Source organism: Pezoporus wallicus, unplaced genomic scaffold, assembly GCF_028554395.1.
Source record: "Pezoporus wallicus isolate ANWC-B61680 ecotype Strahan unplaced genomic scaffold, APGP_CSIRO_Pwel_v1 contig_3817, whole genome shotgun sequence".
Classification (NCBI taxonomy): domain Eukaryota; kingdom Metazoa; phylum Chordata; class Aves; order Psittaciformes; family Psittacidae; genus Pezoporus; species Pezoporus wallicus.
In genome coordinates, this window is record NW_026635157.1 from 13,673,322 (window position 1) to 13,689,341 (window position 16,020).

Consider the following 16,020-nt stretch of genomic DNA (forward strand, 5'->3'; position numbering starts at 1 on the left):
TCTATAGGGATGCTGGGGATGGACTCTTCATTAGGGACTGTAGTGACAGGACAAGGGGTAACAGGTTAAAACTTAAACAGGGGAAGTTTAGATTGGATATAAGGAAGAAATGCTTTACTGTAAGGGTGGTGGAATGGGTTGCCCAGGGAGGTTGTGAATGCTCCACCCCTGGCATTGTTCAAGGCCAGGTTGGACAAAGCCTTGGGTGACATGGTTTAGTGGGAGGTGTCCCTGCCCATGGCAAGGGGGTTGGAACTTAATTATCTTTCCAACCCTAACTTGTTTATGATTCTATAAATTAAAAAAGTATCAAAAAGCTTGTGAGTAGGAAGAAAATAGAGACAATGTGAGAGAAAGAACACCCTTCACACACAGTGAAAGGAAATGTTTGAATATTTTTCCTGATTCAATGGAAAATAATCTGTAAAAATTTAAGAGTACTATCACTAATTGACTATTGTAATAACAACAGAAGAATGTTAGCTAGCTGATTTTTCATAGTCCTAAATTCTTATAACCCCTTTATATCCCACATTGGTTATCAGCACCTTTTGAGACTTCTTTGTTATAGTCCAGTCTCATGTTGCTTGAGGAAACTTGATTTTACCTCCCAGAAGCTCCATTTTCTTCCACTTTCACCCAGCAACAGTAATGACATCTGCAGTTTCCCTTCACTTCATGTCCTATAGCCTGGAGAGATTTCAACACAAAACCTGCAGTCTGGGATTCAAGGCTTCTGGCCTCTGCCGATAAATTTCCCTGTTATGCCTAAATGACTCTCAAATGAAGCTAGATAAACTCTGGTCAAGGGATTTATTGCTGTCACCAAATGGGTCAAGGGAACATCTCTGAAGCAGCAGTGGCACAGTACCTTTCTTTTCCTCGTGCACATCTTCAGCCTCACTAGTGCAGTGAGAAGCCTTTTTAATGCTCACTAAGATATTTTGGAAAGGCAAAAGGAGTTTTGTCAGTAGTTGTCACAGAACATATGGCAATATCATGCTCAATGATTAAGACAAGGAATAAAATCAAGTGTTGTTCCAAACAGAATTTTCCATGTGGGAGAAATGCTGTTATTTCTGAACAGCTCTTCAATGCCAAAGTCAAATTTTAGGGTTTGGGGAAAATATGTTAAAAAAGTAAATCTTACATTAGTATGAGCAGTTTTGATAGAGGCTTCCTAGATTCTAAGCTCACTGAAAAGAACAATATTGTTTTAATTCCCTGTAATATGACATTTTAAATATTTTTATTGTAAAATGGAAACATTAAAACAGAAAGTGTAGGCATTCTGATAATGGGCATCTGCTGTTTCAGAAGAGTCTGAAATAAAAATAAAAAATACTCCCAAAAGCCTTGAGATGTGGTAAGATGACAGTTACTTCAGTAATGCCACACAATTAGTGTGAAATTATCAAAAATAGTATAAATGGACAAGGAATTCGTTAACAAATTCTCAAAGACAGTTTTGAACTGAACAGTTCTCAGAATGGTGTAATATTAGCTGAAATCAATACCGTTTTGTGGAAATAAGTTTTAAGAACTCCAGGTAAATAACAATAATAATAATAAAAAAAAGGTTCTATTGCACAGTATATTTCAATAGAGTTTGAAAATGCTTGTTTAATTATTATGAGTTCAACAGCAGTTCGTTTTCCATAATGCTTAGCTGTCTGGGGTGTCTTGCTTTTTTACCACTGTAAATCACATTAGCTGCAAATCCTGCTACTTAATAAATTGTTTTTAAATTCTGGTACATCTGCTAGCTTGGGAGCAGACTGTGCTGAGACTGGTCTCTAGGCGACTTTAATTATGTTTTTCATCCACATGATGGAAGTTCTCAGGCATCAGATGCCACCTGCTATCTGTTTTATTTCCATGCTTGTGAACTTTTTTTACGGAACCAAAGGGAACACTAGCAGTCATACTTGTAAGGTACATTGTCCTGAAAGCTCTGTAGCTGTATTTCATTTACAGAGCCAGAACTGAAACATGCTTTCTGCTGTGCTTTGGTCAGTAATAACAACCAGAAGCCCCTTTCTTTTCTGGACAGCCAGCACAATTTTGACTTCAAGACACTGGAAAAACATAATTTCAACTTTCAACATAATTCTTTCTGCTTCTTGGTTTCTGTTCATTTTTCTGCCCTCTTCTCCTTCTCCCACTTTTATTCAAAAGAAGAACTGAAAACCTACTTCATAATACATGGTAAGAGCCAAACTATGACACAAGATTTGTGTAAGTCTTCTTAGAAACATTCTTCTTTTAGTCAGCTGGTAGAGCTATGATCAGATTGTGTGAGGCATCTTCATCATGCAAGTTCTTTTCTATGGGTCTATGTAGATCATCAGACAATCAGTAGGGTTTGATTAAGTCCATTCTAGTATGTGATCATCAGCTACAGGTAGAGAAGATAGATGGTCAGTGCTAGCTGAGGTTTAGGATGAGAATTCCTCATTTAGTAACTGCTTAACAGTTTAAATTTCTCTTTGGTTTATGATTCCATGAATCATGTCTGTCAGAGGCATCTAGTAATTTCTTAGGATCCTGTTGCTTAGGCCAGATCAGCCAGTACAGAGGAATCCTTGCATCATTAGCACCCTCAAACTTAGCTATTAGCTTACACAACTTTTTATTAGAATATTAGCTACCCTTCAGCTCAGACACTGTGGTTGTCAACTGAAACGGAAATCAGTTTTGTTTGTAATTTTGGTATTACCATCATATTCTTTGGTAAGCTTCCAAAGAGAAAGGTTGTTTTAGATACAACATATAAAAATAATGCTTCCAACAGTAAAAGTGGGTTTAGGCAGCTGAGCAGTTCATCATTAGCAGAGCCATCAGTATATTGTCTCTGAAATATTAATTTATCTGAATAAGACTTCTAATTTAAGAGTTTTTTATATGCTTATATATATTTGAGTGATTTCTAGGAAGAAAAAATACAGGGAAGGCTTTCAAGAGAGTACAATATGAACTTCTTTTAATATTAAAAAAAAAGGTTGTATGGAGCTGCTGAAGATCTGCTGTCCTCAGATGTACAATGTAGACTGCATTCTAAATATGTTGCTAAAAAGGGTCTAAAAATTTTGTGAATTTCAGGTCTAGAATTCATTTCAGAGCAATGTTTGAAATACTACATTTTGGAAGTTTGTTTAAATTCAACCAACCACACTCTATACTAGAGCACTGGGGCATCCTTATCAAATGGATTATTATCAACCTCCTAGGGACTCACTGGCATGAAAGGCACTATATAAGCTTAGAGGGATTTTTTTTTCTTGCCCTATGTGTAGTTTAGATGTCATTTGCGGTTACTGTGTATTGCTAGTTTACTTCAAAAGAATGCTGATTGACGCCTGAGGAAAAGATCGAGCTATGTGCTGAAAAGAGGTGAGAGAATAAAGTACTTTGCTGTTCTACTGAGATACATCTGTGCTGGTTGCCAAATACTCATTCTTAGTTTGAATTCAAAATTGATCCTTTTAGCCTGTAGAAATAAGAGCAAAGTTAGGTCATGTTTGTTTAAATATTTGGTGGGTTTAATAAAATAATTAAAAAATGTTTTACTTCCATCAATAGTCAGAAAAAGAAAAATCTGTTCATTCATCTGGGAAGAGGGGAGCTTGTACAACCATCTTTGCTTTTTGAGAATACTGACCAGAATATAACTGTTCTCAAATATCTCCTGAGACTAACTGTAAAAAGAAAAGGGTGCTTCACAGTCCTCCACAGCTGAAAAATGATTTTCTAAGCTATGGTGCTTTGCCTTTTAAAGTCTGTTGCAGGTGCTTTCAAAATAATAAAAAAACCCAAAACAAAACAAAACCAAACCACAAAAACACCACAAAACCAAAACAAAACTAAAAGCAAAACCAACAGCATGGATAAGATTGTCATACATAGCCAGAAACTTTTGATTGTTCATTATTTGGGTGGTTTAAGCCCTTTAAGAAGACCTGAATATCAAACCTGCCCTCAACAACTTCTGAAAAATTGACTACTTCAGGTTGGCACCAAATTACCAAACATATCATATTTTGAAGTCATCACCTGTGTTAAGTCTGCTAAAATTTTAGGGGTCTTTTATTGTTTTACATTGTTGTAGAAGTGCGACTTTTCTTGAAAAGAAAATGCATTTCCTATTGTTGAATATCAAACAGTTCTATCACCAAGACCAAAGACAGTCACAGTGCTTTTGACTGTACTACTCTCTAAGGCTGCTAGAGTGCCCAGCCTGATGTTCAACTGTTACATGGGTCCTAATGAAGTTACATGGCTTCCAAAAAGTGTAGTCATCATTCTTGTGTCAAACACTTGCCTTCCCTGTTGCCAGACTTCAGATGTAAAGTTTTAAAGAGAAAAATAGCCTAAAGGTCTGGAGATTCTATTTCCCAAACTCTTTGGCAAAGATGCGATTAGGATGTTTACATGTTGCCTAACATTAGTGTTTGAAAAGTTAATTATTTCTGCGAATTCCAATTCTTAATTAACCTGAAAAAAACAGACCTACCAAGGTGTCAGAGAGCTTGGTGGTGGTGGTTTTAAGACGTAATGACTATAAAAACCCCATGTAATATAAACTGCATTCTCAACCACCCTTGTAGTTTAAAAGTTAAACCCTAGGCCTGTACAAAACAAAAATGAATGAGACAAAATGCTCATTGACTTAAATTACACTAATATAATTTATTTTAAATTCAGTTTTGGCATTATTTTCCTTTGAGTTGTTTAGTTATGTGTTATTTGTGGTGTATAGCAGGTAAGCACATTTTGGGACTTCAGAAATCCAGGTCAGTTTTCCCTCCTTCTGTGAGTTTCCATCCTTCTGTTCAGTTCTTTGCAATTGTCACATGTTGCATTCAAATATGAGGTGCCTAGATGCAAATGGTATATAGCTTCAAAGGAACCTCCATAGTTCAAGCTCCTTCAAAAACTCCTTTGGGCACCTTTCTGCAAATCATTACAGCCTAAGTATGGCTTTAGAAATCAAACTTTAGGGCCCTTGGCTTGAAAGGAATAGCCTAAGCACAAAAATATTTATATTTTCATATCAACATGTGCTATTGGAACCAACTGTTGGTAATTTTTTGCTCTTTAAAAACAAAACAAAACAAAATGCACCAAACCACCCTAAATGATAAGATTTTTTTTAGTGCAAAAATTGTCCAGATATTTATTCAGAATTTACTATATGTTGTGTATTTCATATGATGGAAAAACACATTGATACTTTCAACATAAATTATGGCTCTAAAATATATTAAAGTATGTTGTCCTAATAAATGATGACTTCTATGAAAAAAAAAGAATGAAAGAACTTGAGGGCTTTATTTAGATTCAGACTGTTATTGCAAATGATGCTGTGAATTTATTTATTTTTTTATAACCTTCAGCAATAGAAGATTATTGTGATAAATGATCATATCACTGCAATATACACACTTAAACATTTCCATATCTGGCACCTAATAGGCACTTCTTGAAGGCTTCAGTAGGCTCCTTAGCCAGATAATGTGGCTGAAAGCTGCTTCATGATTAATTTCATCTAAATGTGGTAATTATCATACTTTGAAGTAATGCCTGCAAAACATGCTTTCACAGAGAGTTAGTGGAAGCAGAGGATTAACCTAGAAACATTTCAGTTCAGAGCATCATATCATCCAAATAGAAATGTATTTTCTTCTGAATTTTTCAAGACTTTTTACTAGACTACTTGGCAGTCATTTGCATTACCTTATCTCATATCAAATTCTTCACAGCAATTTAGAGAGCAACAGAAACTGAAGGAACTTTATATTATTGCCCGTAATGGAATGGTATTGGTTTTGCAAACTACTTATTTTGGCAGCATCTACCCTGAAGTATTTCTTGTATTAGTGCTTAAGAGCACAATTAATTTATCATTCACATATGTTGTAGGTAAAAACATTATCCCGTCTGTATTTTAGGCACACTATAGATTATTAGAGAGGATGTTCATTTCCTTATGGGCACCTATGGGAGTAACTTCTGATACTGGTCTATGCGTCTCTTTGTTTCCTATCCCACAAGACCTCCATGAACCTTTCTTAGTAGTACAGATGAGGCCACTGAAAAAGGCATGCAAGGCCTGAAGTATGGTTATAAAAATGGACAATTTTTGTACCCAGCTAAAAGCCCTGAGGTGGAATAGCGCCAAGAATTTTAATGGAGAGGGAAGCTATCACTGAGTATTTCTACCCACTTACATCTGTTTAGTAAAGATCCTTAATTTTCTCTCAGCAATCAGATAAAGTCCTACAAAAAATGGCACAAAAATGTCGCCTTAACTAAAGATGAGACTGAACAGCCTAGTTAAGTGTCTCTGATAAGCTGCCTGACCATGCTGTGATTTGAAATAGCCAATTTATTTTAACCTTGTTTAGATCAACCAGGGGTGGATATGAGTTCCTTTTCACAAGCCTGAAAGTAATGCATTAGATTGAACTTTAACTGAACATTGGGAAAAGTTTGCAGAAGCAGGGATCTTTCCTCCTGGCTGGTCTGTAGGAATGGCTTGGATTCTCTCTTTCTTCCCTTTTGCTGTAAATCTTCCATTTGTTTTGGTTTGTGGGAAGTATGTGGCAGTTGGAGTTTTGGCTAGGTGTTGTGTGAAGCCTTCCAAACTAAGCCTCAATTGTATGGTTGCAAACAATTGTAGGAAGATAATTCCTTTCATTACATACTTCGGCTTCTAGCTCCTTTTCCCTTGTGTTTCTGCAGCCTGATAATGTACACATGATGAGCAGCCATGGCTCAGCTAGTACATGTCAACCATGATAACTCAATTACATGTTGAAACTCACAGATTACTATACCAAAATTAAACAAAAATTTTCACATTCACACAGGTGTTGTTGGATTTACACTTAAGGTTAAATTAAACTGTACCAGAAAACAAACAGAAGTAAACCGATTTACTGCACCATTCAAATTCACTTTGTGGGAAATAAGCTGTTTCACCTCTAAGCACACATTGCAGTTTTCTATCTACCTAAAGCTTTCCTAGCTGTTTTTATGCAGATGTGTTTTTTTATCTTACAGGTAAAATGGAAGCTGCTGTGTCCAAAGAACTCAAAAGTAAGATACTACTGTGTCATAGGTTATAATCTCTCTCATATGTCATGTAGTTTCAAACATCATGTTTCAATAGTACAAAATAATAGTTATTGAATTGTTGAAAATACAAAGAAGAAAGTGGCTGCACCATTTATAATTAAAAAATGACATGTTTAGACTTCTGATGCCTCTTACTTTCTAAATCCATTCTTATCCTACTTCTAATTCCACACTCCTTTGTGACTGACAGTTCTGCCTTCCCCTCTTTTCTATCATTGTCTTCAAAAACCAAAGTTTCATGGGGAGATCTCAGCTCCAAATGAGATCTCAGTTAACTATGCTCTCAGTGGCATCAATTTTGGTAAATGGGATAGGAAGACTGAGGGTACAACAAGGGGACCACCAAATTTATCTTCACAAATGCAAAAAAAACGGGCCCTGCCTATCCAGTTACTTCAGATTCAGCCAGAGAGACTTCTGAGGCAGAAGAGAGGTAGGGGCTGGGCTATTCTGTATAAATAACAAAAAACATGCTGTGAGAACATGATATTGTTAACAATGGAACTCTTACACATTCTTTTTCTACAAATTTCAGAGCATCGATGCCTCAACACAGACATAGTAGGACGGTTTCACTGGCAGAACTTCATCTTCTCAGATCTGTGTTCTGAAAGTGCAGTATATAAGAAAAAATAGGAAAATTATGGGAATTTGAAATCTCATTCAAATTCATGATTAAAGATTCAGGCTCCCATCTCCATATACTATCTTTCCTGACCTGTATGGCAGAATAATCCCCCACCATCCTCACTTCTTCAGGAATTTAAAGAAAGATTTCTTTTGATAATCAAGAAAAGCTTATACATTTATTTCCTACTCAAATTTTGCAGAAACACTGAACAAAAGATTCAATGGACTTACTCTGCAAGTAATGTCCTGTTGGTGAAATAACTGCCTGCCTGCAAGCAGGTCTTAAAGGGTCTATTGATTTGGGCACATGATTCTGCTTGTGGGAAAACTCTCCAGCAGCTGTCACAGCAAAACTTCCCAGCTTTCACAAGGTGCAATTTTCATCTGACACTTATTGATGCACAGCGATTAGCATTCAAACAATGTGTGAATTACAAACTACAAAGCTTATGCTTGCAAAAGAAATTTTGAAACATTTTGAACTTTTGTTTCAATGCTACTGAAAAGTTAAATAAAAAAAGAAATTAAAAGGCTTTGGTTAAACATATCCTTCATTTTAAATTTTTACTTCAATTGAAATAATTTTAGTTGCTCAGAATTTAAATATTTCAAATTAAAATAAAAATCTTGGTAGAAAAAAGAATTCCAGCTTAATGTGTTTTCACGGATGCTACAAAAGAAAAATTAAAAAGTCTCACTGGACAACAAGCTGTAGCCAACAGCTCAGAAGGAAATAAATGCAGGAGTCCTGCAGTTTTGTATTAAGTCCATCTTGTCACTTGTAGAACACGTGTGTTGGGTGTCCTGCTTCTTCTGCAAGAGCAGGCAGTCAGGAAAGTAACATTAAGTAAATACTTCAAGGTCTTCCACATATTTCCCTGAAGTCGAGGTGAGCACCCCAAGTAATTACAATGCTGTGATAATAAGTTAGGATATAATTGTCTGCTGTAAGCTTTCAAATGGATGGAAACAAAACAATCCCACACATGCAAAATATATTTTGTTTTCATTTTGTTCCAGAAGACAATCTGATTCATCTTTTATGAATTTCTCAAAAGACTGGAGGTGAAGAAATCAAAATTACATTCCCGATTTAGCCATATCATTTTTCTTTGCAATAGTGCAGTGACAGATGTGAAGGATTTGCTAACATATTTGTGGTATTCTGGAATTCAGGTTGTGATTAAAATGATTAATTATTTCCTCTCAAATATGGAAAGGTGAATTGTGAGTTAGAGGATCTTCTAGCTGATATAAGAAATCAGTTATGAAAGTCAATGGAGTTTAGCATACGGGTATTTGTTAAATTATTGTGATTTAAATATGGTCTATTTTGGTAGTTGCTGAAGATCAAAGCAGTTAACTAAACACTAGTAAAGAGTAAAGAAATCCAGTAAGCTGGTTAGGTTCTTCTAACCAGGACTGAGATTCTTCAAGTCCCTTTGGGGGTGCACATACCCTTTATCATTTGGAGCTTCATTCTGCAAGGAAATGTACTGTCTCAGCAAAGAGAAGGTAGTGTAAATGAAAAGATCAAGAACAGATGAAACAGTTTAGGAGCCTGAAAAGTTCTTCTTCTCTGCTAGGAGAACTCAGCAGCTGCTCTTTCAAGTGCAGGATCACACATGAAATTGTTGCCATAGGCTGGTTAAGGACCTTCTGCTCTCATAAAATCAAATGCAAATGCTCCCAGACCACAGCTGCTGCTTGAGCAGCATGGCCATGCCCAAACCCCTAGATACCTGCTTTGCTCTGCTTTGCCAGTAGGTAGTGAATTACTGGACAAAAAAGGCTAAAAGAAATTATTCTGTGCCCAATGGCAAGAGTTTGTTATTCCTTCAGATGGCTGTTTTGTTGATGCCTTTGAGCTTATTGAAAGCAACTCAGCTCTTTTCTTTTTGGGAAATACCTTTGTCTAACTCTTCAATATAAAAAATGCTACAGACTGAACCTCGTTGGAAGCCTTCCCTCAGATTTCTGTTTGAATTTTTGTTTGTTTATTTGTTTTTAAATATTACAATCCAAAGTAATTGATTTAATTTGCTCTCTTTTTTCAAGAGCCAGCAAAAGCTCCTGCAGCCAAACCAGCCACCAAAAAACCAGCAGCACCAGGTAAAGGAGTAAAATGTTCATATTCAGTATATTTCTTGTGTTCTTGAATCAGTTTATTGCGTCGTAGCACCATCTGCTGGATTATACAAAAGCCACTGGTTTGAGGTGTTTTGTCTGCTCTAAGTTATTTTGATAATTTGTATGTGAAATCTCTGCTGAGAAAAAAAGTATTTGCATTGATCTCTAATGTTATGATTGCTTCTTGTCTGTCTATGGCAGCTATGAGGTGTCATATTTGGCCATTCTGCAGGGCTTGAGATACAAAAAAAGAATATGAATGTAAAGACTGATTAAAAAAGCAGTATTCACAGAAATAAATTCCTATGTGAGGCTGTATTTGAGCTCTTCAGGAAGAGAGTCTGTTTTTACAAAGTGCTGACCTCACAGTAGGCTTTCAAAAATGGAGCTCTTAGATAATCATAAATGTGCACTGAAAAGACAAGCAAACACTTTTTAAACAAAATAATGGCACAAAATCATATCTGAATTTAGATTGGATTGTGTAAATCTGCTATTTTCAATTGATTTCTGATTCCACCTACTACAAAGGAATCTTAAAAAATGTTGCATTTCTGGTTAATTTAGTAAAACACAATATAATGAATAACAACCTGAACATCAGGATATTTGTAGCTTTACTACATTTTAAAATAACTGAGGAAAAAAATGGGTGTTCTCATGTGAAAATGTATCAATATAAAAACATAATATTTTTCTGAGACCTATTTATTTATCTAAGATTGTTTTCCAGCTGTCTTTCTCTAATTCAGCCCTTTTTGGTAGTCTGTTTTTAGAGATTGCTTCCACCAAATAAAGGAATAATAACTTCCAATAGTAAAGGAGATGACTGAAAATTAGCCCAGGATGAATGTAAACCAGAAACCTCTTTGCTCTACCAAAAAAGGACTTGCAGCCTGGAAGTGCAGTCACTACAGGGTATTGTAGGGTGCACAGTACAGCTATACAATGTACTGTGTGAAGCTGGCCTAAGAAGCACCATTTCCCTGTAGATGCTCCCAATCCCTGTCTGCTGTGTTTGTTTGACACTGTTTTCAGTTGTGCTAACACAACTGGGAGAACAGTGTAAACCACATCATTGCCATGTCTTAGAGCTAAAAACTGCCCTACAAATGCATGTTTGTATGTGTGTGTGTGGCAGGATGTTCAGTCTGGATCACATCAGTAAGTCTGGCTTCACATCTATAGCTGTGTAACTGATAATTTCTTAAAGCAGCTTTGTTGCCAAAATGTGTGATAGTTAGACCCCTAAATGTCTCGACAGTGCACTGCAGAAATCGTTATGTTAGAACCATATGCTTGAAATTAATTCATTCCACCTGTTTGCATCCAATATTTGTGTTCATTTTTGAAAAATATTCCAATGAGTCTGCTTGTTGGCAAGAATGGTGATGACAGTAATCTACTTAAGATAAAAGAAAGGGGCAAAACTGGCATGGCTTCTTATGGAAAAATAATATGAGTTTGTCTGTTCTGACACATTTCTAGATACCTAGTTTGCCTTAAAAGTGATAAAAAGCAGCAGACTTTGACTTCTACGTTTTTGTTCCTCCTCCCCAAATGCCACTGTTCTCTGAAAATTAATTTACTCCCGTAATAACTCACCATAGCAAAATATTAAATATGCTTGTTTGGCAACATCATAACTAGACTGTTGCCTGTTAGTACAGTAAATTAAATGCATTATCCAATTTCATATTTCATTTTCTTCCACATATCTTATTACATTATAACCTGAATCCCAGAATGCCTAGAGCTGAAGGTTTAGTCCTATCAACAGGCTGAACAGACTGAGAGCACAGCTGGTCATCTTCCAGTGCTTCTACATCACATATGTTCCTGGTCTTAACGTCACTGGTGAAGCAGATTCTGCTTAATACACTGTGCACTATTTTATCTCCATATATTTAGACAGAGAACGAAAAGAGAGTGAGTGTGGAATTTGGAATCCTAAGAGAGCTTTTGTGCCTGGAAACTGATGGCTGCTCTAGGAAACCAGCCTCAACGAATATCTGTTACTTGATTTTCAAAGGGAATATTTTCAAATGTAGTGTTTTCTCTAACTGGACAAAAAGTCCTTCTCTGGCAACCATCTGAAACTGTGCTGGAGAACATGGTATTTGGCTTTCAAGCAGAATAGCTTCATAGATATATGGAACTGATGTTATTCTGAAGGGAGAAAATGGAGTTGAAGATAATTCATGAGACTATTCTTCCCTTACACTGTCTTATGATGTCCCCATCCTAAACCCCACTGTCATTTCCTCTTCTTTCATCACAGTGCATTGCCTTCCTAGTTGTGTCATCAAGACAGGTCTGAGAGTCACCTAGCCTTACAAAATCTCTTTCTATTGCTTTTTTCTGAGGAGGGACGCAGGTTTCTTTCCTCAGGTACTCTGTGTGAACTGTGCCCAGTGTGCTCTCTAGACGGTTTCTCAGAGCTAGGAATGTGTGTGCTGAACACCTGCATTATCTGCCATCTTCTGGCATTCTTCCCCGTACCCCCATCCCCATGAAGCCCACCTGGGAAGAGGTCCCACACCATGTTACGTATCGCACCCTGCAGCTCCCATGAATTCATTGGGCACAGACACATCACACCTCAACTTGGTAAGTGTTCTGTCCTGTTTCAGCACCGTGAGGAAAACAAGTGCATGGCAGTGCAGGACAAGGCAGGAAGCATAGGCTCCACACAGGGATCATCTGCAGCTGTATTAGCAGAGAGGTGACTGGGATCCCCAGCAGGCAGCAGGGAGCCTCAGTTACACTAAACTCCACACGCTCCCCTTGCTATAGTCAGGGATGAGAACAGTCCTTCTTGTGAGTCTTTCTTATGGGATAATCTCACATTATAGGCAACATTTCTACACCTTGTTTAAACACCAGTGATAGTGCTTTCCCCTAATGATTTGCCTGATTTAAAAATCAAATTTAACTTTTTGACACTGTAAAACTTGACTGTTAGAATTTCCCTGAAATGATCTTGCAATTTTTAATTTAATTTTACAGTATGTTTAACAGATTTTGGACTGACACTTAACTGCCTAATTACAGATTTTTAATGCCTAATTTTTCCCATCTTCCTCTCGATGCACATGCAAAAAAAAAAATAAAAAATTTATTCATTGCTCCCTGTCGATTCATAGCAGAAACTTTTTTTGAGCACAATTCCCCCTTTGAAAATCAATGAAATTTTGTTCAGGCCAAGAAAGAATAAAATAAGTATGACAGACAAATAGCCAATTTCTAGGGCTTAGATGTCAGCTGCATCCAGTTCTCAAACTGACTCTGTCAGTTGTGCTGGAATTATTATTATTTTATTATTCCTCTGATTTTCCTGCTGTTGGTAAGAAGCAGAAAGAAAAAAAAAGAAAAAAAAAAGACATTATAGGAAATTACGTAGGAAATGAGTTCATGAGGTAAGTACAGAATATTAGAACACGGGTTATACCAAAAATCCTGGTCAGAGGATCAGTTTGAAGAGGTTCAGAACACTCTGCCTAATACAGGAAGAACTGCTGGTTCTACTAGCAGTGGGCAGTACTGACTTAACAAACTATTTTAAATCTTGGTTCAAAGAGAACAACAGCAACTAAAACAGCAACAAGGAAGAATCTTTGTATTTGCCATATGGTATAACCATTGCTATTCTTAAAAAGTCAAAAATAATTCAAAGCTTATGAGACAGCAGATATGCTTTGAATAGAGGAAATGTTTATTAAGGAGCTGGGCTTGGTGGTTGTCTTCTTTTGATCACCTATAGGACACAAGTACATAGAAAGAATGATAAACCCATGTATATGTTATGCGTTCTTGTGCAAATGTATCGCCTAAGAGAAATCAAAACCTAGTGTAAATTGCATGTTACACACTCCCCATGGAAGTACTTTTGGAAAGATGAAAAGGAGACAAACAGTGTTTCTTTCTTTCTCACTGTATGTGGACATGGCGCTAGTAGAAATTACCACCCTGCAGCCTCTTCAAGATATCATGTGCTAGTACCTCTATGCGCCCTCAAATTTCTCTTTACAAACAGCCACTGCCCTCGGTTAACATCTCTGCATGTATTTCTCTGGTACAGGTGTTACCAAGAAAATTTTTTCTGGTAGCTGGAAAAGTCCATTCAGTTTTCTAATCCCTGAAGTTAACCCATTCTCAGGGCTTATTTTCTGGGTTTACAGTTTAACTTTTCAGGGACAAATGATAGAGGTAGGTTATTATGTGTATAAGGACAGGCTTTGCAGTTTATTTCTGGACAAAATAAATTTTTATTCAAGTAGCAGGTGTTTATGTAGTGGTAAACAAAATAATGAAACCCTACCTGTATTAATCCTCCTGCTCAGGGTCCTTAGGTTTAGATCCAGGATCATTCTGTAGTCCTTTTGAATCAAAGAGGCTTTCTTTTCAGTCCCAGTCAGCATCATTCTTCCTCTCTGGGAAGTTAAACATCGTACCTTCCCGAGTTAGTCAGTTTTTTTCTGGTTTTAAATGTAAAGTTGCAGACTTGTCAGTTTTTTTAAGTAGGTGGAAATTATCTGATCTCAGTCCCCAACAACCTACAGAAAGACAGGAGAAACTGGGTCCTGGTCTTCACAAGTTTATCCCAGAGAGCTTTCACTGGCCTTAGTGGAGCTTCACAGCTGCATCTGCTCCTGGTCTGCCAGGAATGCACTGTACCCTCAGCAGCTAAAACCTTGCTGTTACTGCAGTAGTCCCTCACTCAGATGCTTCTTAATATCTGCAGGAATCTATTATGTGGATGGAGACAAATTCCACAAATCATTCCAACCCACTGACATTTTCATCCCAGCTCAAGTCTGCAAAAATATTGCAGACTAAGAGGTCTTAAATTGTCTGCAGGATTATGTAAACAGGATCATTACCTAACTCTGAATGGGAAAGGCAAAATGAGTTCTTATATCACAGTAAATGACCTCAAAGGGGAAGAATTTCCCAGTGTTAGAATATTTTACTTTACAACCCTGAATTCTTTACATACAGGATTTACTTAAATGGAGCATAAAATAGCTTATTTTACACTAAGCTTTGTCATCTGAAATCCAGTATTTATTCACCAAATTTTAAAATCTTTTTGAGTAAATGGCCTAGAATTCAGGATATTTTTCTTCATTTGCTAGGATGTTAAAATGCCCAGTCTCATAGCCTGGCATACCGCTGTTGCATTTATACATTCCTTACAGTATCCTCTGTTTTGGGATTATATCAAGTTAAAATAATTTTCTATACTTCCTTTTACATCACAGTGAACTGTGAAGACACTTGTACTAAAAATGCAATCTTATTTTGTGATTTATATTTTTTTATTATCTTTATTACCAGTTACTATTAAATGCCATGGTCCAATTTGTGCAATGCAGCAAAGCGCTGCTGTTATTACTAACACAAAAACCTGGCGTTTCTTCAAAAGCAAGCCAGGGGGAGCAAGTTAACTATGAAAAAGAAATTATTTACTACTTTAAAGTAACAATGAGAGTAAAAGAGAGTCAAAATTAAATACTCTCTAAATAAAACCCAGAGCTAAAAGGATTGTTTATGGAAAAAGCATTTTAAGAGGTTTTATTCTGAGGCTAGCAATCTTTCATTGCACTGAAGTTGTTTCATGATTTAAGTGCACTTTTGGCAAGAATTGGGCCCAATTTCCGCAAAGCACTTAACATATCTTTAACTCTATCTTGAGTCAGCAAAGCATTTAAGTGTATGCTTAAACTTTGTTGGATCTAGACTAACATATGCACTATATATATGATTACTTTCCTAGGCATTAGACTTTTGGAAGAGGTACCACCTTCACTTTGCTAGAGAGGGAATAAATGGGCTTCATCTTGATCACTGAGACAATTCTAAAAATGGACTTAATTTTCAGAGGAGCAGTGACGTGGACTAGACTTTTCTATACCATTAATGTTTATATTATATCTACAATTTATGATGTTCTTGAATATGGTAGTGCTACGGTTTAGATTGAGAGCAAGTGGAAACACAGTATGCTTCACTATAATGTTTCTTAAATATGAATTTTCTTACATCATCATACAGGTCTACATCAACTATAGATTTGAAAGGTTCTGTATGAAGAAGTTGCATCCCAGTATCATAAGC

General features: G+C 36.5%; 1 protein-coding gene across 1 annotated transcript in view; it reads left to right on the forward strand.

Annotated features, from left to right (window-relative positions):
- The window catches only part of LOC130599204 (histone H1A-like), a 95,428-nt gene that overhangs the window by 14,806 nt on the left and 64,602 nt on the right, over window positions 1-16,020 (forward strand). The window contains exons 4-5 of the mRNA XM_057409478.1: window positions 7,066-7,101; window positions 9,829-9,882. Coding sequence (XP_057265461.1) covers window positions 7,071-7,101; window positions 9,829-9,882 — 85 coding nt within the window. The 5' untranslated portion in view covers window positions 7,066-7,070. The remainder of the gene's footprint in view (window positions 1-7,065; window positions 7,102-9,828; window positions 9,883-16,020) is intronic.